This window comes from Stomoxys calcitrans, chromosome 2 (genome assembly GCF_963082655.1).
Source record: "Stomoxys calcitrans chromosome 2, idStoCalc2.1, whole genome shotgun sequence".
NCBI classification, from domain to species: domain Eukaryota; kingdom Metazoa; phylum Arthropoda; class Insecta; order Diptera; family Muscidae; genus Stomoxys; species Stomoxys calcitrans.
The window spans coordinates 173600196-173626189 of NC_081553.1; the positions used below are offsets into that span (position 1 = coordinate 173600196).

General features: G+C 40.6%; 2 protein-coding genes across 2 annotated transcripts; both read right to left on the reverse strand.

Moving 5' to 3' along the window:
• Positions 1-562: 562 nt before the first annotated feature.
• On the reverse strand, positions 563-18248 carry LOC106087280 (uncharacterized). Its single transcript, XM_013252270.2, has 3 exons — positions 17934-18248; positions 8135-8992; positions 563-867 (listed from the first exon to the last, which is right to left on the reverse strand). The coding sequence occupies exons 1-3, from the start codon at positions 18157-18159 to the stop codon at positions 680-682; spliced, it is 1272 nt and encodes a 423-aa protein (XP_013107724.2). The 5' UTR covers positions 18160-18248; the 3' UTR covers positions 563-679.
• A 4719-nt stretch (positions 18249-22967) lies between these two features.
• Positions 22968-24318, reverse strand: LOC106087274 (uncharacterized). The gene is made up of 2 exons (XM_059361699.1): positions 23227-24318; positions 22968-23164 (listed from the first exon to the last, which is right to left on the reverse strand). The coding sequence occupies exons 1-2, from the start codon at positions 24260-24262 to the stop codon at positions 22968-22970; spliced, it is 1233 nt and encodes a 410-aa protein (XP_059217682.1). The 5' UTR covers positions 24263-24318.
• Positions 24319-25994: the final 1676 nt, after the last annotated feature.

Genomic DNA, 25994 nt, shown 5'->3' on the forward strand with positions numbered 1-25994 from the left:
GAGAAGATCATTTTCTAACCTTTTAAGAATTTTAATTAAACGTGAGTAAATATGATGAAATAATGTATTATGTAATAGACTCATATTTTCGATAAGTATTTTTGTGAGTACAAGATCCTACATTTTTATCTAATTGGTATGAAATTTGAAACGTATAGTAGATTTAAATAGGTCAAGATGTATGAACCATTAAGTGGAGCTGACGTGGTTTTTACTCGATCCACATGAATACCCCTGCATCACGTAATAGGTACATCTTTACGACAAAATTCTACATCCTCGAAGGAGGTAGTGGTCTGCATGCGGCTGTTTCCATTGGATCCGAGATCCATGGAATGGAATCCAATGACCCAAAAGCTGCTGTGTAGGTATCACACCATATCATTTTGTCTGTTGGAGTGGCTACTGCAGAGGATTTTTCATGGATCTTGAAGACAAGGCCGATTCATTCCCATAATGTATGGTTACCATGGACGCGGGCCAACTGTAAAAAAACATAGGTATCTGTCTTCTCTGGAAACAAGTAAAAATCCTCACATGCAAAAGATAAAAGATATGTATGAATGGGTGTTTATAAGAAATTTATTAACTAATATATTAAGAAAAAATAAACCTGAAATATTTTATTTACATTGAAGTATGACAAAAACAAAAATTTATTATTAAAGCTTTTAATCCTCTAGAAGGCACCACGATCATAAAGCCATGGTAGGAGAGCTTCGGCGTGTTTGCGATATCGCGCGTTCCCGTACATTTGGGCTTGTAATGATTTCGCCACTTCTGTATTGGCAAATAAGTTTTCACCTCTAGCATCTTCATTTGGGTCCAAGAGGACAGCACACATTACCCCCGTAACTGTAACAAAACCTGAAAAAAATAAAGGCAATGTTAAAATGCGCATATTAAAGTTTGTCTTAATCTTTATATGATAGGATGGGACAGGAACGAGCGTTTCTTTCCGTGGTAAAATCATATCTAGATCACGAATCTAAACTTAAAATAATAACCGAGCAAACAAATGAGCAAAACTCTTCCATTTACTCTTCAGTCCTCTTCTTGCTAGTCGTAGACAATATCATGGAAGACACAAATCTTCAGGAAACTACACGATCTTGGGGCAAGGCAAGTTATGTGAAACCAAAGGCCTACAGACCTATAAGCCTAATGTCCTCAAGCCTATGTCATGGTAAAGTCGGCGGAGACTGCACTGTACGAGGTTGTCCAAAAAATACGCATTGACGTCGAGGGGGCTTTTAACAATGTGCGGATCGACCCACTGTTCTAAGACAATAATTGGACGGACCGAGTCCTTAGAGACTGGATAAAGTAGATGCTAAGGAAGGGATGGATATATTTTGGGTACCATGACATAAAGATAAAGGAGAAGGAGACACAGGGCACGCTGCAGGGGGGCATTTTATAGCCACTCCTATGGGTGACCACCATAAATACCTTATTACGGATGATGACTGAGGAGGGATTTGAACCAGTCTGCTACGATGTTGTAATCCTTCTAAGGAGTAAGGATCTAATTCAGCTATGTAGAAGTACCGAAAGGGTCTTGAAGATGGCATACCACTGGGCTACCTCTAGGGGTCTCAATGTTAACTCAGAGAATACTGAAATTTGCCTGTTTACGAGGAAGATAAAGGTGGACCAATTTGACGCAACACGTTTTCACAATAGAACTATATCTGACACGGGCAAATACTTGGAAGTGATCTTTGACAGGAAACTGAATTGGAAGTGTCACATTCAGGAGCGTACCGAAATCGGCTCGAAATGGGGCCTGAATCCGAGAATAGTTCACTGGCTCTACAGGAGCGTTATTACACCTATACGCCTCTGTAGTTTGGTGGACTGCGATAGAAAAAAGGTGGAAAAAGTGCAACGTAAGGATAATACAATAGGTTCAGAGAAGATGGTGTCTTGGCAAAGGTGTAGCGATGAGGATAACACCCACTAGATCACTGGAAAAGATGATCTAGAAAATGCTCCACCGTGCAATAGGGCGAATTAGAGAAACGCTGCATGCGGACTGGGACCTGTGCAGCGTATCCATAAACAAGTACAAGTGCGAGGTGAAAGCGTCCGCGAGGGCCTAATGGGCCAGTTTTTCTAGTCGATAGAGGGTCCTCCACGTTTCATAGATTGCTCTCTAAGGATCTGTAAACCTTTGGGAGCATTATAAGAGATGATAACAGCTGGACGAAGTATGGCTGTGAGACGACAGACGCTGGGACGTAGCTGGTGGTACCCGCATGGTATCGATGTTCCTCAGATACAACACAGTGCCGAGTCACTTTATGCGGTAAATGAGATAAAAACGCAGGAAAAAAGAGTCTGGGCGGTGAATTCGCCCAGAGTCAACTGCACCGGAAAGCGTACTGCGTATGTTGTAAAGGACCGTATCTCATAGAACACCTTGGGGTGATTTTAGGGAACATCGTTTTGCTGGATTACGCCACGATTGGTAGGCGGGAGGTTATTGTGGTTTTCATCCCTAAGGCGGGGAAACCGAACCCATCTCTGCTCAAGGACTACAGGCCAAACAGTCTCTCATCCTCCATTTTGAAGGGACTGAAGGTCTAGAGATCAGTGTCCTTCATGATGTCTTTGGCTACATCGAAGGAAATTTGGGTGTGGGCGTCCTCACTTTAGATGCTTTTTAGACATTGAAGATGCTTTTAATAAAGTGAAGGTAGCCTTGAGGTCTCCCCTTTGGTCTTTTGGTTTGATACGATGCAGAAAGCCCGGATTATTAACGGGTCACTGGAGGAGGGCCCGATTAGAACGATTGTGACCAGAGGAACTCTAAATATAATGAGGGGTTTGTATGCTCTTTTGTGGCTCTTGGTTATAAATGGGATTCGGAGGCAGTTCGAGAAGGAGTGGGCGAAGGTTGTTGCCAACACGGTTGACAATGGTGAATTGCCGTTTCCTCTCTACAATAACCTAGTTTAGGGTGCGTTAAGAAGTTGAGAATTCTTAATAACGTAAACAATATTTTCATATTAAAACACTTTTCATTTAGGCTTCCAGTCTCAATTCACTTACGGCCATAATCACAAAATTTAATGAAACTTCAAAATAGGTTTATTTAAAAGTTATATTAAGGAAATCAGTCAAATAAAACTATTTCAAAGCTACGTTAAGGTTAGCGAACAGGGTGGACCCGGTCCTAAGAGACTGGATAAACCATATGCTAAGGAACAGGTGGAAAAATTGTGTGTCTCATGGCATAGATATAAGGGAGAAAGTGGCAGAAGGCACGCCACAAGGGGCATTTTATCGCCACTCCTATGGGTGACCAAATATTGGGTTGCCCAAAAAGTAATTGCGGATTTTTTAAAAGAAAGTAAATGCATTTTTAATAAAACTTAGAATGAACTTGAATCAAATATACTTTTTTTACACTTTTTTTCTAAAGCAAGCTAAAAGTAACAGCTGATAACTGACAGAAGAAAGAATGCAATTACAGAGTCACAAGCTGTGAAAAAATTTGTCAACGCCGACTATATGAAAAATCCGCAATTACTTTTTGGGCAACCAATATAAATTACCTATTACGGATGCTGACTGAGGAAGGATTTGAAACTCATCTGCTACGCAGACGATGTTGTTATACTACTAAGGTGTAAGGATCTGAACGAGCTATGTAGAAGGGCCGAAAGGGTCTTGCATATGGCATATGACTGGGCTAGACCCAACGTCAACCCAGCGAAGACTGAAATATGCCTGTTCACAATGAAGACGAAGGTGGGCCAATTTATCGCACCACGTTTCCTCAATAAGACGTTTTCGATATCTGACATGGTCAAATACTGAGGTGTGATCTTGGACAGGAAACTGAATTGGAAGTGTCACATTTACGAGCGCGCTGAGAAAGCTCATAGATGTTGGGCACTATGTAGATGGGCCGAAAGCTCGAAATGGGGCCTGAATGCGAGGATAGTCCCCTGGCTCTACAGGAGCGTGATTAGACCAAACTTTTTACGCCTCAGTAGTTTGGTGGACAGCAATGGAGAAAAAGTGCAACATAAGGACCATACAATAGGTTCAGATAACATGTTGTCTTGGCATAGGCGAACGATGAGGATCCCGTCCACTAGGGCTCTGGAGACTATTCAAGATATCTGACTCATTGACATACAGATTAAGTGAGAGGCAGCCACTGCGGCTATTAGACTTAAGGCGATGGGACAATGAATTGAGGATGGGAGCAGCTCATACCATCGCGGTATAATCGAGGCGACGATAGGAAACCTGGAAAGAAGGGAAGAGGTTTCCGATCGGATACCTTAGATGAATATAAAGGTCGACTGCTAGGCACTGCTGCCAGCGGCAGAGTCTTGGATTGACTCTCTAGTATTGTTATCTGGAAGATCATGTTACACGGATGGATCAAAGCTAGAGGACAGAGTCGGCCTGGGGGTCTACATTGAGAACCCAAGGACTGAGATCTGTTTTAGACTGCCTGACCATAATACGGTCCTGCAGGCGGAGATCCGGGCGATCAACGGAATGCGTTAAGTGGAGTGGTGCTAACGCGAGGACTTCGAGTGTGAACATCTTTACCGACAGTAAAATTGTCATTATGGCAATAACAACCAGAAAGGTAAGGTCACGAACAGTCTTGCAGTGTAAGAAGGAGATTAACGCCATCTCTGAGGATGGCAAAATCCGCAACGTTTGGTTGCCGAGCCATAACGGAGTAAGGGGGAATGAAAGGGCAGACGATTTGGCGGTGAAGGCCAGAGGACTGCCGTCAATAAACATGGTTAACCCGAAGCCTTTCGGGTCGACGAAGACCGAGTTAAGGGATTGGGCGACGAATGCGCATGCAACATTGTGGAACAGCGAAACGGTCCCTAGGACGGCGAAGATCCTATGGGGTGGTCCATATCGTGAGAAGACGAGGCTATTACTGAAAGGAAGTATGGAGGAGATCAGTATAGCTTTCAGTATCATGATGGTACATATAGGACTAGCTCATTAATGTAAAATCGGTGCTGCAAGTGATAGCATGTGTAGGGCATGTGGGAAGATGTTCAGTCGTTGGAGCATTTCCTTTGTCATTGCCCGGCTTTCGCGTCTAATAATACCAGACATGAACCAACTTAGGGGAGTGGTATTGAAAACAATTAAGGATTTTGTTAGTAGTGTCGCACTCTATTAGTACCTCGTTTCCTGTCTGTTTTGCTTTCCTCACTAGCCGTTGCAGCTCCGACGTGGGAGGCGGTGTCGGAGAATCGAAAGGCAGGTAAAGTTATGCCAGTTATGCTTCACCGTCTCCCTGTCTCACAACTGTTGCATCCGACGTTGACAATTCTGGATAAAATATATAATTAAATTTTTTATGACAAATAACGCAGGTCCTCGGCCGAGTACCAGTGTAGCATAAAATAATTGGTAGTTGATATGGTGCAGTCCAGAAACTTTGTTCCGGGTCGTCCATGACTCCGGAATTAAGGAAATATGAATCATGCCCTTGCTGATTTTCTCCATCAGAGCGTGTGTAGCATTCTCGCCTTCGTTGGAGGTTTATCTGGATTACCTCAATCATTGGAGGCCACCGTTGCGCAGAGGTTGGCATGTACGCCTATGACGCTGAACGCCTGGGTTCGAATCCTGGCTAGACCATCAGAAAAAATTTTCAACTGTGGTTCTCCCCTCCTAATGCTGGCATCATTTGTGAGGTACTATGCCATGTAAACTTCCCTACAAAGAGGTGTCGCACTGCGGCACGCCGTTCGGACTCGGCTATGAAAAGGAGGCCCCTTATCATTGAGCTTAAAACTTGAATCGGAATGCAATCATTGATATGTGAGAAGTTTGCCCCTGTTCCTAAGTGGAATGTTCATGGGCAAAATTTGCATTTACCTCAATGATTGGTCCTCCAGTAAATGGGCATCTTGGGAGTAGGTGATGATCTCATCATCTGCTCCCTGTTCTTTAGACTGAATTGACTTTCCAATCACTACAGTGCCTGATGTCATAGTTTTAGCTTCTTTGCCTAGTCTAGTCTTCCCACTCTTTATAAAGTCGGTAATTGTTCCGTCGTCGGGTCCCTGTTCGTTTGGCTTTATTGGGTTTCCGTTCCCTGTACTGCTTGATGTTTCAATACTAGGATCTTTGCCTATCTTAGCCTTCCAAATCTTAAGAAAATGTGCTTCTTGGGAGTAGGTGATGGTACCATCATCGGCTCCCTGTTGATTGGGTTGCATTAATACTCCTGTCGCTGCACTGCCTAATGTTTGAATATTAGGATCTTTACTTCATCCCAGTATTCAGAATCTTGAAGTCGGTGATGGGTCCGTCGTCATCGGGTTCCTGTTTGTAATGCTGTGTTGGGTCTCTCGCCACTGCACAGCCTGATATTTTAGTATTAGGATCTTTGCTTATTCTAGTCTTTCCAATACTGAGAGAGGCCATGATTTTCTATTTGTTAGCCCCCTGTTCGTTGGGCGGTATTGAGTCACCTGCCACTGCACGGCCTGATGTCTCAAAATGAGAATTTCTGCCTATCCTAGTCCTTCCAATCTTGAAAAAGACATCTTTGCTTCCGTAGTGCACCATGCCTTTAGTCTGAGCCAAACTCGTCACGGACACTTGATCAATGCCAACCACAAGGAGAGTTCCTTTCTCCGTGGAAGACCTTCCACGTCTCTGTGACCAAACCTTGGTTTTGCTTGCCGAAGAATCCCAACATGCGTTCCGTAGCGAATTTACTGACCCACGCCTTCATGAAGACCGTCGCCTTTGTGAGCTGGGGGATATCCATCTTTCTCTCCAGGAAAATGGTTAAATTTTCTTTTTATACCCAACACCGAAGGATTTGGATCTAGCCATGTCCGTCCGTCTGTCTGTTGAAATCACCCTGCAGTCTTTAAAAATAGAGATATTGAGCTGAAACTTTGCACAGATTCTTTCTTTGTCCAAAAGCAGGTTAAGTTCGAAGATGGACTAAATCGAACTTTATATTGATATAGCCCCCATATAGACCGATCCGCCGATTTAGGGTCTTAGGCCCATAACAGCCACATTTATTATCAGATTTTGCTGAAATTTGGGACAGTTCGTTGTGTTAGGCCAATCGACATTCTTCTTTAATTTGGACCAGATCGGTCCAGATTTGGATATAGCTGCCATATAGACCGATCTCTCGACTTTAGGTCTTGGGCACATAAAAGGCACAATTATTGTCCGATTTTGCCAAAATTTGGGACAGTGAGTTGTGTTAGGCCAATCGACATTCTTCTTTAATTTGGCTCAGATCGGTTAAGATTTAGATATAGCTGCCATACAGACCGATCCTTCGATTTAAGGTCTTGGGCCCATCAAAGGCGCATATATTGCCCGATTTCGCTGAAATTTGGGAAGGTGAGTTGTGTTAGACGCTTTAACAACTTTTTTCAATCTGGCTCATTTGGGGCAGTGACTTGTGTTAGGCCATTCGACATTCTTCTTTAATTTGGACCAGATCGGTCCAGATTTAAATATAGCTGCCATATAGACCAATCTCTCAATTTAAGGTCTTGGGCCCATAAAAGTCGCAGTAATTGTCCGATTTCGCCGAAATTTGGAACAGTGAGCTGTGTTAGACCCCTCAATATTGTTCTTCAATTTGGCCCAGTTCGGTTCAGATTTGGATATAGCTCTCATATAGACCGATTTCTTGATTTAAGGTTTTGGACCCATAAAAGTCGCATTTATTATCTGATTTCGCCGAAATTTGGGACAGTGAGTTGCGTTAGGCTCTTCAACAACTTTCTGCAATTTGGCCCAGTTCGGTTCAGATTGGGATATAGCTCTCACATAGACCGATTTCTTGATTTAAGGTTTTGGGACAGTGAGGCCATTTTTCACCGAATTATGACGAAAGGTGGTTTACATAAACACCCGAGGTGATGAGTATACAAAGTTCGGCCCGGCCGAACTTAACGACTTTTTACTTCTTAGAGGTTACTTTATAGTTTTTAGAGTGCGCAACAAGAAGTTTACTGGCTTAGGTGTACGTCCATAGTGGCATGGGGCGGATTAATATCTGCACCCTCCTTTCAACCTAACCTAACCTAAGGTTAGCGAATACTGGTTTGAGTGTTTATTATATGTGTATACCTTTGTTACTTACCCCAAATTCCACCTTGATACATCATTATATGGAGATCACGTAATGTTGGCACCTTTTTCGAGTAGTTCAGCAGTGTTAAATTTTGCACCAAGCAATCGTGGTAATATTTAATGAAATAGTCGAAGCTTGCAAGTTTTATTTCATATTTTGACGATGATAAGAGAAAGTAATACAAATCTTGAACTGGCGAACCATATCTGGGTAATTGAAAATCGACAAAATAAGTTTCTTTGATATTGCCAAAAGCATCGTGCTGAAACATCACATTATTTGACCACATATCGCCATGATTCAAGACGCAAAATCCTTGTTTCTCACTTTCAGTTTGTTTAATGAAGTGTTCGACCATATTTTCAGATTTAGCTTTCATTGCCTCGTAGAAATCTTCAACCCCTTCATACGATGTGGCGCATTTTAAAAATGGTGTAAACATATTATCGAACATGCCTTTTAACATTACTTCTGCACCTTCCTTCATTTTTTCTCTACCTATGGTAGTTTTATAGAGACCTTTATTTGCTACGCGCACAGCAGAGGCCGCATGCCACTGAGCCAGTTTAGTGAGTGCGGCAAGGACATGTTCCTGGTCTAGGCCTTCCAAACGATTCATGTTCTTAAAACCTCTTGTTGAGAGATCCTCCAGTAAGATATATGGCTGATCAGTTGTCAGTTCATATGAATTAGGTCCAAATTTTACTTCAACTCCCGTCGCTCTGTACATGTCTTCCAACTCTGGTATGACTTCTTTGTAGACATCCGATTCGACAGTAAAAATATCGTGAAATTGTACCATTTGCTTGAAAATATCTATGTCAAAGGCAGTCTTTAACATTAACGAAACATTCTTGGATGATCCATCTAAAGGTAAGAAAAGATTTGTATGATTAAATTTGAAGAAGCGTTGGGATTTAAAATAATTTTATTCAGAAATATGGAATGTTTTCAATGATGTTAATATAGCAAGGATCGCGACATGTCTTGTTCAAATGAAAATGCGCTAATGGTACATCAAGAACAAAAAACTGTTTCATTTTTATACCCTCCACCATAGAATGGGGTCATACTAATTTCGTCATTCTGTTTGTAACACCTCGAAATATGCGTCTAAGACCCCATAAATCATAATGTCATTTTAAGTCGATATAGCCATGTCCGTCCGTCTGTCTGTCGAAAGCACGGTAACCATCAAAGAAGTAAAGCTAGCCGCTTGAAATTTTGCACAAATAATTTTTATTAGTGTAGGTCGGTTGGGATTGGAAATTGCCAAATCGGTCCATGTTTTGATATAGCTGCCATATAAACCGATCTTGGGTCTTGACTTCTTGAGCCTCTAGAGGGCGCAATTATCGTCCGATTTTGCACGTGGTGTTTTGGTGTCACTTCCAACAACTGTGTTAAGTATGATTCAAATCGGTTCATAATCTTGTATAGCTGTCATATAAAATGATCTTGGATCTTGACTTCTTGAGCCAACAGAGCGCGCAATTCTCATCCCATTTGACTGAAATTTTGCATGATGTGTTTTGTTGTGACTTCCAACAACTGTGCTATTGTTGAAATCGCTTCATAACCTGATATAGCTGCCATATAAACCGATCTGGGATCTTGACTTCTTGAGCCTCTAGGTGTTTGTTATGCACTAGGTGTTTTGTTATGACTTCCAATAACTATGCGAAGTATGGCGCAAATTGGTACTTAACCTGATATAGCTGCCATATAAACCGATCTGGGATTTTGACTTATTGAGCCTCTAGATGGCGCAATTGTAATCCGATTTGGCAGAAATTTTGTACAACGCCTTCTTTCTAAACCTTAAACATACGTGTCTAATATGGTCTGAGTCGATCAATAGCTTGATACAGCTCCCATATAAACCTATCTCCCAATTTTGCTTCTTGAGCCCCTACAAGGGGCAGTTCTTATCCGAATGAACTGAAATATTACGCAATGACTTCTACAATATAGTCCGAATCGGACTATAGGTTGATATAGCTCCAATAGCATAACAGTTCCTATCCAATATTCATTGTTTGCCTAAAAAGAGTTACTGCACATAGAAGTTGACAAATGCAATCCATGGTGGAGGGTACATAATATTCGGCCCGGCCGAACTTAGCACACTCTTACTTGTTTTGTCAACAATTCACACATATTTTAAGTTAGGCTTAGGCTATTGCCATATGGAAGATAGTGTTACACGAATGGATCAAAGCTAGAAGACAGAGTGGGTCTGGGGGTCTACATTGATTGCCTGTTTTATTGTAGATTGCCTGATCATAATACTGTCCTGCAGGCGGAGATTCAGGCGATCGCGCGATTCTCAACGTTAGGGTGCCGGGCCATAGCGGAGTAACTGGGAATGAGAAAGCAGACGCTTTGGCAGTTAAGGCCAGAGAACTGCCTTCGATAAACTTGGTTAACTCGAAACCTTACGGATCGACGCAGTCCGAGTTAAGGGTGTGGTCAACAAATGCGTATGTAAACCTCTGGAACAGTAAAATGGTCGGTAGGACGGCGAAACCCCTATGGGGAGGTCCACATCGTGAGAATACGAGGCTATTACTAAAACGAAGTAAGGAGGAGGTCAGTATAGCTTTCGGTATCATAACGGGACACATAGGACTACGACCTCACTTATGTAATATCGGTATGACAAGTGATAGCATGTGTCGGGTATGCGGGGAAAATGATGAGACGTTGGAATATTTCCTATGTCATTGTAGTCACATTTTCATGAGGAGGTGGCGATCCTCGTCAAGCTCCTGTAGGTGAGCAAGTTCGTTTCGTTCCTTGTCATAACGAGCATCATAGGCACTCAGTATTTGTGCAAAAGCCGGCGCCGTCCGGCGTCTCACTGAGACTCTCCGCTCGATACCGCTGGTTGTCTGCGAGTGCCGTTGCAGCTACGCGCCCGGTAGGTCGTAGCTAAGCTTCTCGTGACAGCAATAAACACCACACAAATTGGAGGTCAATGTTCTAGCCTGTGTGGTGCCCACTGGAAGCCCACGTCCTTAACTCGGACTGCGTCGACCCAAAAGGCTTCGGATTAACCAAGTTTATTGACGCCAGTCCTCAGGCTTTCACTGTCCAATCGTCAGCTCTTTCATTTTCCTTTACTCTGCTATGGCCTGGCAACCAAACGATGCGGATTTTGCCATCCTCAGTGAAGGCGTTAATCTCCTTTTTACCTTGCAAGATTGTTCGTGACATTACGGTTGTGGCTTTTATTGCCTTGATGCCCAGTTTACTGTCCATAAAGATGTTCATACTCGACGTCCTCGCGTTAACACGACACCACTTCACGCATTCCGTGATCGTACTATTTTTGGATTCAGCCCCATTTCGTGCCTACGGTCCGTTTACATAGTGCCGAATATGAGCCTTCTAGGTACGCTCCTGAATTTGATACTTCCAATACAGTTTCCTGTCCAAGATCACTCGATATCTGACAGGGTTAAATACCTAGGCAATTGTTCTATTGAGTAAAATGTGGTGCATCACATTGACCTACCTTCGGCTTTCTCGTGAACAGGCAGACTTCAGTCTTCTCTGGGTTAACATTGAGTCAGCATCCGTAATAGGTTATTTATGTTGGTCATGCGTAGGAGTGGCGATAAAATGCCCCCTGTGGCGTCCCTTGTGCCACTTTCTCCGTAAATTTATGTCATGGGACCCACATGGCCTGAACCTTTTCCTTAGCATATGGTTTATCCAGTTTCTAAGGACTCGCTCCTAGTCTAAGGGTTGGATCAATGTGTCGGTCCGCACATTGTAAAAAGTCTCGTCGATACAAAGCATACCGCTAACGTTTAAGTCTTGGTATCAAGGATTCTTTTTTATGCACAACCTCGTCTCCACTGACCTTCACCTTGACGTAGGCATGGTGTTTGTATTCGAGCAGGTAGCTGGATGTCCAACTCTAGAAATGACGTAAGGTTTATAGCTCTGTAGGCCTTTGGTGTCACCCTTGCCCTTGGTTGGAAGCTGCTTAACCACCAAGATTCCGGTGTCACCGTGTGTCCCGTCTTATCCTGTGGAAAATGGGTTTTCACCAAAAGCCTCAACAAGCCTCCGTTAGTTTACGATATGGGAGTGAGAACTCCCATAACGTATACTAACGTTTCAGTTTGGATATTTTTTGAGAAAAAGTTTTTCATCTTGGCGGTGTTATTAACGCTACCAACCTGTTAACAGAAAAGCTTCCAGGAGGCACGTTTTGCTGCCCTGATAATCTTATTGTATTTGAGGCGTATGTAATACACATCCCAATAAACTTCCGCCTTTTTACGATATGCTCTGTTATAAAGTCTGCCGACCTCTTTCCCAATTTTGCGAATCTCCCCGGTCATCCAGGGTTTTTCTTGGCCTGATTTCCTTTCTCGAAGAGAATAGTTTTCTTCGAAGAGGATAGCTAGATCCCGCTAGTGCAGACGTAATCCTGTCGATATTGACTTCTTCTGAGTCTTCCGAATTTTGGCCAATTGGTTTCCAATTTGTTACGGAAGCTTATCGGATCGCCGCTGGTCCTAACCTAATGCAGCGATGGTCGAAGATGGAATGCTCCATGGAGACACTCCAATCGTAAATCTTATCTATTTATTATATTTTCCGAACATATTGTCACATCTAAGACCTTCTTCCTAATCCCATTAACAAAGGTAGCGGTATTACCATTATTAAGAGTTGTTAGGTCGTTAGTATTCAAAAATCTGCCAGGGCTTGGCCCCGCTTAATAGTGTTGGTACTACCCCACGAAATGTTGTGAGAGTTCGCATCGCACCTTATTAGTACTTCATTTCCTGTATGTTTTGCCTTCCTCACCAGCCGTTGCTGCTCCGACGTAGGTGGCGGTGTCGGAGAGTCGAAAGGCAGACAAAGTTAGGCTAGGTATGCTCCACCCTCTCCCTGTCTCAGCATTGTTACACCGACGTTGACATCTGTGGAAAAAGAGTATAATTTAAATTTTCTAGAGGCTCAAGAACTCAAGATTCCAGATTGGTTTATATGGCAGCTATACCAGGTTATGAAGCGATTTGAACCATACTCATCACAGTAGTTTTTTTTTTTCACGTAACCAACACGCAGGGGATGTTCCCTGCGTTGGCAATTAGGAGAGTTAAGGATTGGAGGGGGGGGGGGGGGGGGGGGGGGGGGAGGCAGTAGTGTTTATTGTTATTCGTCTTAAATTTCTGAACGTCAATGTCAGTGGGAAAGATATTAGCCAGAAGACGATTCCACATACGAATGATTCGGTCGACTGGCCAATCATTTACCAACGGGCGTGAGTTCCCGGCAAGTATTGTATTCCTGGTGAACATCCTAGCGCCAGGAATAAGTAGATGAATATCCCTGGAACACACGCCGTGAAAGTAACCATAGAGCAGTACAACTCTACCCACATTCAGACGATGTTTAAGAGAAGCAATAGAGTTGGATACTCTACTGTCCCCAATCAACACCATCGCTCTCCGTTGAACCCTGTCAAGTAGCTTCAAGGATGATTTGGGAGCTCCTGCCCATATATGAGAGTTATATTCCATCTTCGGCCTGTTGTAGATACTATATAGATATTGAGAAGATCAGTAAAGGTAACATACTTCCTGCAACCCTCAAGAAAGTCCAAACAATTGAATGCTTCTTTCGATACTTCGAATACGTGTTTTGACCAACGGACATCACATTGTATCTTGATGCCCAGAACATCAAGAGCATCTGACTGCTCAATATTTATACCGTCGATAGATATGCATACCTTATACATACCCCATGTCGCATAACATCTATATCGAAGTATGTTCCGATTTGGACCAAATACTAATAAGTACAAGTCATTGTTCAATTGTGTATAACAAAATATTAGTCCTTTTAGTAGCTTTATCTAAAAATAAACCGATCTGAAACATATACGATATGGACTTCGAAAAACCTGTGTCAAATTTCACTAAAATCGGATGATAAATGTGCCTTTTTTGGGGCCAAGACTTTAAATCGAGATATCGGTCTATATGGCAGCTATATCCAAATCTGGACCAACATGGGTCAAATTGAAGAAGGATGTCGAAGGGCCTAACACAACTCACTATTCGAAATTTTGGCAAAATTGGACAATAAATACGCCTTTTATGGTCCAAAACCTTAAATCGAGAGATCGGTCTATATGGCAGCTATATCCAAATCTAGGCCGATCCAGGATCGATCCAAATCGAAAAAGGATATCGAGGGGGTTCATACAATTCACTGTCCCAAATATCAGCGAAATCTGATAATAATTGTGGCTTTTATGGGCCCAAGACCCTAAATCGTAGCGGTCTATATGGCAGCTATATGCAAATCTAGATCGATCGATGAATTGCAGAAATATGTCGAGGATCTTAACTTAACTCACTGTCCTAAATTTCGGCGAGATCGGACAATACATAAGCCATTTACGGGCCCAAAACCTTAAATCGAGAGATCGGTCTATATGGCGGCTATATTCAAATCTGGACCGATCCGGGCCAAATTATGTATAAGGGGCTATATCAAGATATAGTCCGATACAGCCCATCTTCGAACTTAACCTGCTTATGGACAAAAAAGAATTTGTGCAAAGTTTCATCTCAACATCCTTATTTTTAAAGACTCTAGCGTGATTTCAACAGACAGGGGGACGGACATGGCTAGATCGTCTAAGATTTTTACGCTGACCAAGAATATATATCCTTTTTAGGGTCGAAAATGGATATTTCAATGTGTTGCAAACGGAATGACAAAATGAATATAGCCCCATCCATCGGTGGTGGATATTAAAAGGGGAGGAGAAAAGACAGAGCCTTGTGGCACACCTGCGATTAATGTATACTCGGATTAGAACCCATCTACAATAACTCGTATACTGCGATCTCTTAGAAAGCTGCATTGAGTTTCCTGTCAATATCCCGTCCTTGTCTTCAAAATCTTGAGTAAATGGGCTTCTTGGGTGTGGGTGATGGTCTCACCATCGACTCCTTGTACATTAGGCTGCATTGACAGTAATATTATAGGATATACACAAATTTTTTGCGTGTATATAATTATTTTGATATGACTATGTTATTTTATTGAAGTTCAAACATAATTTGTTCACATAAACTGTAAATTGATGTCGTAAGGCAATTTTCGAAAGATAAATTATTTGATTAGATTTGCATGTGCCGTTATAAATAAATACTTTAGCTCGTGACTCACGTACACATTGCCCCATTAGGAACCTTGTGATTCATTGGGAGGAATTCGTATGTTTAGTTGGGGTCCAAGACATATACATGTCGATAACGAACTCGTCTAAACAAATTCCCATATCGTTTGTTTTGGAGAATATATCTCCTTAAGTGTACTAGTAAAGTGCTTGGATTGGATTGATAGAAAGAGTTTTGTTGTTTCAAAAGTAGATGTCTAGCAGTCAATACACTCAGAGAAATTTATTAGTTAAAACAGCGAAAATGTTTGCTGAAATAACATAAGGTCTGCTGAAAATGGGATAGCAGTAATTTGTTGCTAAAACAGCAAACATTTTCTGCTATTTTCGAAATTTAAAAGGTTGAAAAAAGCTCAAAAATGTCGCAAATGTCACAAATATTTCAATTTTACAAGTATATAAAGTAAAATTTTTTTGAATTTTTGCCATGTTGCAATTTTTGATCGAATTTAAATAACATCAAATAACTACTACTATTATATATATGCTTTAAAACAGACAAGTAAAAGCGTGCCAAGTTCGGCAGGACCGAATCTTATATACCCTCCACCATAGATCGCATTTGTCGAGTCCTTTTCCCGATATCTCTTTTAAGGCAAACAAAGGATAACAGAGAAGAATTGCTCTGCTTTTGAAGCTTCATTGAATTATGGTCCGATCCCGACCATAACTGAATTGAATGTTGGAGGCCATAGTTGAAGTCATGTGTAAAATTTCAGACAATATGAGAAAGTATTGCGCCCTTTAGGGGCTCAAGAAGTGAAATAGGGAGATCGGTTTATATGGGAGCTGTATTAGGCTATAGACCAATTAGGACCATATTTGACACTTATGTTGAAGGTCATGGCAGAAGCCGTTGGGAGAAAAGGATAATAATTACGCCCTCTGGAGGCTCAAGAAGTCAAGATCCCAGATCGATTAAAATGGCGGCTATATCAGGTTATTAATCGATTTGAACCATATTTGGCATAGTTGTTAAAAGTCATAACAAAATACGTCATGCGAAATTTTTGCCAAATCAAATTGTAATTGCGCCCCCTAGTGGCTCAAGAAGTCAAGATCCATGATCGGTTTATATGGTGGCTATATCAAAATATGGACCGATATAGCCCATTTACAACCACAATCACAACCGGCCTACACTAATAAGAAAAGATAGCGTGCTATCGACAGACTGATGGACGGACGGACATGACTAGATCGACTTAAAATGACATGACGATCAGGAATATATATACTTTATGGGGTCTCAGACGACATTAGTATACTCCCATCTTATGGTGGAGGGTATAAAAATGAACGCCTAAACTTGGGAAATTTTTTATGAGTATATCGCAAATGCCTCAATTTTTGTTTAGAAGTTATAAAATTTTATATGGATTTATTCAAAGGTTTAAAATTTTTATTTTCATACCCTACACCATAGGATGGGGGTATACAATTTTGTATTTCTGATTGTAACTCCTCGAAATATTTGTTTAAGATCCCATAAAGTACTTCTTCTTAGTGTAGGTCGGTTGGGATTGTAAATGGGCCATATCGGTCCATGCTTTGATATAGCTGCCATATAAACCGGTCTTGGATCTTTACTTCTTGAGCCTATAGAAGGCGCAATTCTAATCCGATTTGGATGAAATTTGGCATGAGGTGTTTTGGTATGACTTCCAACAACTGTGCTAAGTATGGTGGAAATCGGCCCATACCTGATATAGCTGTCACATAGACCGATCTGGGGCCTTGACTTCTTGAGCCTCTAAAGGGCGCAATTACTATCCAATTTGGCTGAAATTTTGCGTGTCGTGTTTTGTTATGATTTCCAACAACTGTGGTTAAAATCGGTTCATAACCTTATATAGCTGTCATATAAACCGATCTGGGATCTTGACTTCTTGAGCCTCTAGATGGCGTATTTACTATCCAAATTGGCTGAAATTTTGAAAAATGGCATCTCCCATAACCTCCAACGTATGTATCAAATGCGGTTCGAATCGGTATATATAATAGCTTGATACAGCACCCATATAAACCGATCTCCCTATTTTACTTCTTGAGCCTTTAAAGGGCTCAATTACTATCCAATTTGACTGAAATTTGACACGAAGTGTTTTGTTAAGACTTCCAACTACTAAGTATGGTGCAAAGGGTCCATATCCGATCTGGAATCTTGACTTCTTAAGCCTCTAGAGGGCGCAATTATTATCCGATTTGAAATTTTGTACAAATGTTTCTCCCATGACCTTCAACATACGTGTCAAATATGGTCTGAATCGGTCTATAGCCTGAAACAGCACGAGGGTATTGCCTGAAACAGCATAACAGAGATACCGGCAAAAGAATTCGACAAATTTCACCCATGGTGGAGGGTATATAAGATTCGGCCCGGCCGAACTAAACACACTTTTACTTGTTTTTAATAAAGTTTTGAATTTTTTAATTTTGTTTAATTTTTTATTTTTTTATTTATTTTTTAATGTTTTATGTCGTTGAGCTCGCGTCGAATTTAGGCTTTAAAACGTTGACTATATCTAAAGTCTAAAACCTCACTCTATATACATATAACCCTACCGGCGATTTTTTACATACCTTTCAATTCGATTTCCGCAGTCAATCGCAACATTAGTGTTGCAAAATTTTCACCCGCCGCTAATGCCGGTATTGCCTTAAAATCCTTGATCTGCTTCAATTCTGGAAATTTTTGGCGAATAACAGGTTCGAATAGGGATGGCTCAACCCATGCTGGTATGGGCGTAGGTGCGGCAGTCGCTTTATCGTCAGAGGCTTTTTCATTTTGCTGCTTGTCATTGCTCATTTTTACAACCGAATTTTCAAATGTTTCAACCAAGTAGACCCTTTGCAATCGAATGTACACTGTGGAATGACTGAAAATCAATGTCAAGAGAAACAATGAAACAACACCTATCGGTTCTAAATGGTATTAAAGCTTTCGTATGCTCAGATAATGTTTGTACTTTTGGGAAATATAGGATTTTTATGAGCGTTTTTTTTTTTTATTTTTTTTCACACGTTTTTATCTCTCTACTAATAAATTTCCAAATTGCTGGAAACAATAACATTGAATATTTGTAGTGAGAAACCATATTTTGGGGTTTTTGTGGTAGATTTGAAGTATTGCAGAGTTGGACATGTTGTACCACATGGGATAGATTGTTGGGGAAAATTAATGTGTTTCCAACTAGAATTATAAATTACATAATGTTTTTATACCCTCCACCGTAGGATGGGGGGTATACTAATTTCGTTATTCTTTTTGTAACTACTCGAAATATTCGTCTGAGACCCCATAAAGTATACATATTCTTGATCGTCGCGACGTTTTATGTCGATCTAGCCATGTCTGTCCTTCGGTCTGTCTGTCGAAAGCACGCTAACTTCCAAAGGAGTAAAGCTAGCCGCTTAAAATTTTGTACAATTACTTCTTATTAGTGTAGGTCGGTTGGTATTGTAAATGGGCCACATCGGTCCATGTTTTGATATAGCTGCCATATAAACCGATCCTTGGTGTTGACTTCTTGAGCCTCCAGAGTGGGCAATTCTTATCCGATTGGAATGAAATTTTGCACGACGTGTTTTGTTATGATATCCAATAACTGTGCCAAGTATGGTTCAAATCGGTCCATAACCTGATATAGCTGCCATATAAACCGATCTAAGGTCATGACTTCTTGAGCCTCTAGAGGGCGCAATTCTTATCCGATTTGAATGAATATTTGCACGACAAGTTTTGTAATTTTGAAAAGTTTTGTTTGGCTGAAATTTTGCATGACGTATTTTATTCTTACTTTCAACAACTGTGTCAAATAAGGTTAAAATCGGTCCATAACCTGATATAGCTGCCATATAAACCGATCTTAGGTCTTGGCTTCTTGAGCCTCTAGAGGGCGCAATTCTTATCCGATTTGAATGAATATTTGCACGACAAGTTTTGCTATTTTGAAAAGTTTTGATTGGCTGAAATTTTGCATGACGTATTTTATTCTTACTTTCAACAACTGTGTCAAATAAGGTTCAAATCGGTTCATAACCTGATATAGCTGCCATATAAACCGATCTGGGATCTTGACTTCTTGAGCCTCTAGAGGTCGCAATTATTATCCGATTTGCCTGAAATTTTGTACGACGAATCCTCACATGACCAGCAACATACGTGTTTATTATGGTCTGAATCGGTTTATAGCCCGATACAGCTCCCATATAAATCGATCTCTCTATTTTACTTCTTGAGCCCCCAAAGGGCGCAATTCTTATTCGAATTGGCTGACATTTTACACAGGTCTCCAACATATAATTTAATTGTGGTCCAAACCGGACCATATCTTGATATCGCTCTAATAGCAGAGCAAATCTTTTCTGATATCCTTTTTTGCCTAAGAAGAGATACCGGGAAAAGAACTCTACAAATGTGATCCATGGTGGAGGGTATATAAGATTCGGCCCGGCCGAACTTAGCACGCTTTTCTTGTTTGGGCATTTTTATACCCACCACCGAAGGTTGGGTTATATTCGTTTTGCCATTCCGTTTGCAACACATCGAAATATTCATTTCCGACCCTACTCATGTATACAAATGAATTTGTGTGTGTTTTTTTGTCGGTATGTTTGTTTGTTCCTTATAGACTCAAAAACGGCTAACCCGATTGTCTTTAAATTTACACAGATTGTGTAGGTTGGTCTGGAAGGAAACATAGGCTATATACTTTTACCCCAAAAGTATAGACCAAAAATAGAAGTGTACCGGTCAGGACAATATGGGATTCAAATGAAAGGTATTCAGGAGTAGAATACGAATTTCGTATTAAAAATTAAGTCGAAATAACTGGGGGGCCGCCCCAACTCCAAAAACCCCCTAAAATAGGTTCATTAGACGTGCATGACAATATGGGACTCAAATGAGAGGTATTCGGGAGTAGATTACGAATATGGTCAGGAAGAAAAAATATGCTTTATAATTTGTTGATATCGAAAGGGGGCGGACCCTCCCCGTTACCTCAATAATACCACCCAAATTCACAAGTGGACCGATAAAGACAATATGAATACCAAAGGGAAGGTATTGAAGAGTAGAATACGAATATGGTATTTAAAATTGGGTCTAAGTATCCAGGAAGTTTCCCTAACCCCAAAATGTCTAAAAGCTAAAAAATTGGTCGTCCATATCGATATGGGGCTTAAATGTAGGGTATTCGGGAGTAGATTACGAATCTGACATACAAAATCAGATCGAATTGTAGGGGGTCACCCCACCCCAAAAAAACTCCCCAAATGGGCATATGACCCATCATGACTATATGAGACTCGGTTTGTTTGTGTGTTCCGTAGAATCAAAACAAGTAAAAAGGCGTTAAGTTCGGCCGGGCCGAACTTTGGATACCCACCATCTCGGGTACATATGTAAACCACCTTCCATCAAAATCCGGTGAAAATTGCATACCTAATGTCCCATACCAGTTATGTCGAAATATGTTTGGACCATACACTAATAAGTACAAGTCATTGTTCAATTGTGTATAACAAAATATTGGTCTTTTTAGTAGCTATATCTAAAAATAAACCGATCTGAACCATATACGACACAGATGACGAAAAGCCTAACATAAGTTACTGTGTCAAATTTCAGTGAAATCGGGCTATAAACGCGCTTTTTATAGGGCCAAGACTTTAAATCGAGAGATCGGTCTACATGGCAGCTATATCCAAATCTGAACCAATCTCGGCCAAGTTGCAGAAAAATGTCGAAGAGTCTAACACAACGCACTGTCGCAAATTTCAGTGAAATCGGACAATAAATGCGCCTTTTATGGCCCCAAAACCTAAATCCGAGAGATCGGTCTATATGGCTGAAATTTGGGACATTCGACCTAAATATGGTTCAGATCGGACTATATTTGGATATAGTTGCCATGTAGTCCGATCTACCGATAAAGGGTGTGAGGCCCATAAAAACTTTATTTATTACCCGATTTCGTTGAAGTTTAAAACAGTGAATTATTTGAAGCATCCCGACATACGACCTCAATATGGTTCAGATAGGTCTATATTTAGATATAGCTGCCATATAGACCGATCTGCCGATAAAGGGTCTAATGCCCATAAAAGCTTTATTTTTTATCCGATTTCACTGAAATTTAAAACAGTGAGTTATTTGGAGCCTACCGTTATCCGACCTAAATATGGTTCAGATCGGTTCAGATTTAGATATAGCTGCCATATAGACCGATCTCTGGATTTAAGGTCTTGGGCCCATAAAAGGCGCATATATTATCCAATATCGCCGAAATTTGGGACAGTGAGGTTAGTTAGGCCCTTCGCTTTCCTTCTCCAATTTGTCCCAGATCCGTCTATATTTGGATATAGCTGCCATATGGGCTGAACTCTCGATTTAAGGATTTGGGCCCATAAAAGGCGCATTTATTGTCCGATGTCACCGAAATTTAGGACAGTTGGTTATGTTGTGCACTTCCATATCCTTCTGCAATTCGGCCCAGATCGGCCCTGATGTGGATATAGCTGCCATAAAGACCGATCTCTTGATTTGTGGTTTTGGACCCATTAAAGACGCTTTTATTGTCCGATGTCCCCGAAATTTGGGACAGTGAGTTGTGTTAGGGCCTTCGACATCCTTCTTTAATTTGGCTTAGATCAGTTCAGATTTGGATATAGCTGCCATAAAGACCGAACTCTCGAGTTATGGTTTTTGACCCATAAAAGGCACTATTATTGTGCGATGTCGCCGAAATTTGGGACAGTGAGTTGTGTTAGGGCCTTCGACATCCTTCTTTAATTTAGCCCAGATTGGTACAGATTGGGATATACCTGCCATATAGACCGATCTTCCGATTTAAGGTTTTGGGCCCATAAAAAGTTCATTTATTGTCCGATTTCGCCGAAATTGGGGACAGTAAGTTGTGGTAGGTCCTTCGACATCCCTCTTCAATTTGTACCAGATCGGTTCAGATTTGAATATAGCTGCTATATTGACCGATCTCTCGACTTACAAGTCTTGGCCGCCTAAAAGCCGCATTATTTGATCACTCAATGTCCGAGCAGTATTTGGCCCAAATCAGACAATATTTCAATATAGCTGCTGTGGGGGCATAAGTTATGCATTTTTCACCGGATTATAACGAAAGGTGGCTTGCATATATACCTGAGGTGGTGGATATCCAAAGTTCGGCCCGGTCGAACTTGACGCCTTTTTACTTGTTTTTTATTGGATTTGCATGAGCAAATGTCCTGGCGTCAGCAATATCCATATCAACCAAACTTGGCAGAATAACTCGGCTAGGCCGAACTTTCTTTTTATACCCACCTTCATAGGATAGAAGTATACCAATCTAGTCATTCTGTTTGTAGCACCTCGAAATATTGGTCTAAGAGCCCATAAATCGTCTCGACGTTCTGTGTCGATGTAGCCATGTCCGTCTGTCGAAATCACTATAGCGGTCGAACGCGTAAATCTAGCCGCTTGAAATTTGGCACAGATACTTACTATTGATGTAAGTCGTTGGGGTTTGCTTAGCAAGCTTTTACATGTTATTCGCTAAAATTTTATTTTATTATTCAATGAATCCTTTTTGTTTAGGTTTTAAGGAATTCTAACTAATTGCAATCAAATGCGCCTCTATGATACAACCATGGCAGAAGCACTTCATAATGTTTTCTCGTGCGTTCATTTGCGTATAAACGTTCCTTAAACTTCTCACTTTCTTCCGAGTCTCCAATTAAGTTATCAACAGTGGCATCTTGAGAAGAATCGGCCAGAACAATAGGTAACACATTCAAAGCAGCAAAAATACCTGCAGAAATAGAAAGTTTTGAAAATACTTAAATTGAGTTTTTCGAATAGAAAGATTCTCACTCCATGCCCCTGCTTTTAATATCATCCTATGAATATCACCCAGAGTGGGTATGGGTTTCGAGTATTTCAAAAGCTTCAAATGATCCCTCAATTGCTGATGATAATACCTGATCATTTCATCGAAATGATTGATCTTTAACTCCAATTTAGCCGAAGTTAGAATGAAATAATTTAAATCTTGTGCCGCGTTGCCATAGCGTGGTGTTTGTAAATCAACCAGACAGCAGTCAAGAAGATGGCCCTCAGTGTCATACTTGAACATTATGTTATTGCTCCAGCAATCGCCATGATTTAAGACATTGAAATCAGTATCATCATAGGCACTTGTCTCAAATAAGACCTCAGTGAACTGTTTACCCATATTTTGCATTTCCTCATAGTACATCTCATGATTGGGAAAAGATTTGGCTACTTTTAAGGCATTTTTAACACAACTATCCATTAGAGTACGTATTGTTTCAAATCCAACGTCATTGGCAATGCCCTTGACATATTGCTTGGGATATGGCCCTTTTCGTTCAACTCTAACGGCCGAGGCGGCATGCAACTGGGCTATTTTCTCCAGAACCTTTTTACAATGCTCCATATCCAGACCATCTTGACGTTTTGTGTTGCGGTACCCTCTTTTCTTTAAATCCTCCAAGAGAATATATTCCTTGTCGGTGGCCAACAGATAACTGGTGGGACAGAGTTGTATCGTTAAACCGCTATGAAGATACAATTGTTCCAGTTCTGGAATTATTTCACGATACATCAATGACTCAATGGTGAACATATCCCACTTGGCCATTTCTTTGCGATAAACTTCAGTGTCATGGGGAATTTTCATCATCAAAGTTTCCGTATGAGCAGTGTTGTCCTTAAGATCAACATCCAGCTGTATTCTTAACATTATGGTGGCATAGTTCTCGCCAGGTAGTAATGCGTTGGTAAGCTTGAAAGTTTTGATTTCCTTAAACTCTGGCACAATTTTCTTTATCACATTTTCAAATAAACTGTCTTGAATCCATGAAGGCGTTTGATTGGTCTCCGTCATTGTAAAGCTTTAATCTAAAAATTCCGTTTCTGATAGCGTTCAGTTATCTACTGTGCGTTCAGATCCCAACTAAATTGTCACCTACTTAGTTAATGTTCTAAATAGTACTTATATCAAAAACATGTATAATAGAGTCTGCTGTAAAAACAGACAACATTTTGAAACCAAATGGAGATTTTATTAATAAATAAAATCACCCACAGTTGCCAAATAATAAATAAATTGGGCAACCATTGCTTTGGTAGTCATTTCTGTGGTAAATGCCAACCAAAAATAAATGATCTTGAACGCACATAGACAATAATCAGAACTATGACAAAACAGATAAAAAAATCGAATATGAACATGTAAAAAGGCATTAAGTTCGGCCGGGCCGAACTTTGGATACCCACCACCTTGGGTATATATGTATGTATGTAAACCCCTTTTCGTCACAATCCGATGAAATTGGATGACTTATGCATCCAAATTCGGCACGGACATTGTGTGATCTTATAAATACAAGTCACTGTTGAATTTCAACAAAATCGGCTAATAAGTAAAGCTTTTAAGAACTTCAGACCCTTAACCGCGATATCGGTCTATATGACAGCTATATCTAAATACAGTTCTATTTTTATCATATTTGGGTCGGATGGTGTGTGGCCTAAAACTACTCACTGTTTCAAATTTCAGTGAAATTAGATTAAAAAAAAAATAATAATGCTTTTATAGGCTCCAGACCATTTATTGGGAGATCGGTCTATAGGACAGCTATATCTAAATACAGTCCTATCTAAACCACATTTGGGTCAGATGTTGGTAGGCCTAAATCTACTCACCGTTTTAAATTCCAGCAAAATCGGATAAAAAAATAAAGCTTTTATGGGCTTCAGACCCTTTATTGGGAGATCGGTCTATATGACAACTGAACCATACTTAGGTGAGATATCGGGAGGCTCCAAATAACCCACTGTTTCAAATTTCAGCGAAATTGGGCAATAAAAAAAGCTTTTATGATCTTCAGACCCTTTATTGGGAGATCGGTCTATATGACAATTATATCTAAATCTAGTCCGATCTGAACCATACTTAGGTCAGATGTCAGGAGGCTTAAAATAATTCACTGTTTCAAATTTCAGCGAAATTGGGCAATAAATACAACTTTTGTGAGCTTCAGACCCTTTATCGGCAGATCGGTCTATATGGCAGCTATATCTAAATAAAGTCCTATCTAAACCATATTTGGGTCAGATGTTGGTAGACCTAAATCTACTCATCGTTTTAAATTTCAGCATAATCGGATAAAAAATAAAGCTTTTATGGGTTTCAGACCCTTTAACGGCAGATCAGTCCATATGAAAGCTATATCTAAATATAGTCCGATCTGAACTATATTTGGGTCAGGTGTTGGTAGGCCTAAAACTACTCACTGTTTAAAATTTCAGCAAAATCGGATCAAAAATTAAGTTTTTATGGGCATTAGACCCTTTATCGGAAAATCGGTCTATATAGCAGCTATAACCAAATTTGGTCCGATTTGACCCGTTCAAGAACTTAACCAGCGTGCATCAAAAATACATATCTGTGCCAAATTTTAGCTCAATATTTCAATTTGGAAAGCCTGTAGAGTGATTACCACGGACGGGCGGACAGACGGACAGACACACGGACATCGTTAAATCATCTTTGAATTTTACGACGATCCGAAATATATATACTTTGTAGGGTCGGAAATTGATATTTCGATGTG

Excerpts from the sequence above, each read along its gene's own strand:
- LOC106087274 (XM_059361699.1), bottom strand. The coding sequence starts at position 24,262 with ATGACGGAGACCAATCAAACGCCTTCATGGATTCAAGACAGTTTATTT. Across the intron at positions 23,165-23,226 it reads ATTAAAAGCAGGGGCATGGA|GTATTTTTGCTGCTTTGAAT; the intron begins GTGAGAATCTTT and ends CTATTTCTGCAG.
- LOC106087280 (XM_013252270.2), bottom strand. The coding sequence starts at position 18,159 with ATGAGCAATGACAAGCAGCAAAATGAAAAAGCCTCTGACGATAAAGCG. Across the intron at positions 8,993-17,933 it reads TGCGGAAATCGAATTGAAAG|ATGGATCATCCAAGAATGTT; the intron begins GTATGTAAAAAA and ends TCTTACCTTTAG. Across the intron at positions 868-8,134 it reads GTATCAAGGTGGAATTTGGG|GTTTTGTTACAGTTACGGGG; the intron begins GTAAGTAACAAA and ends TATTTTTTTCAG.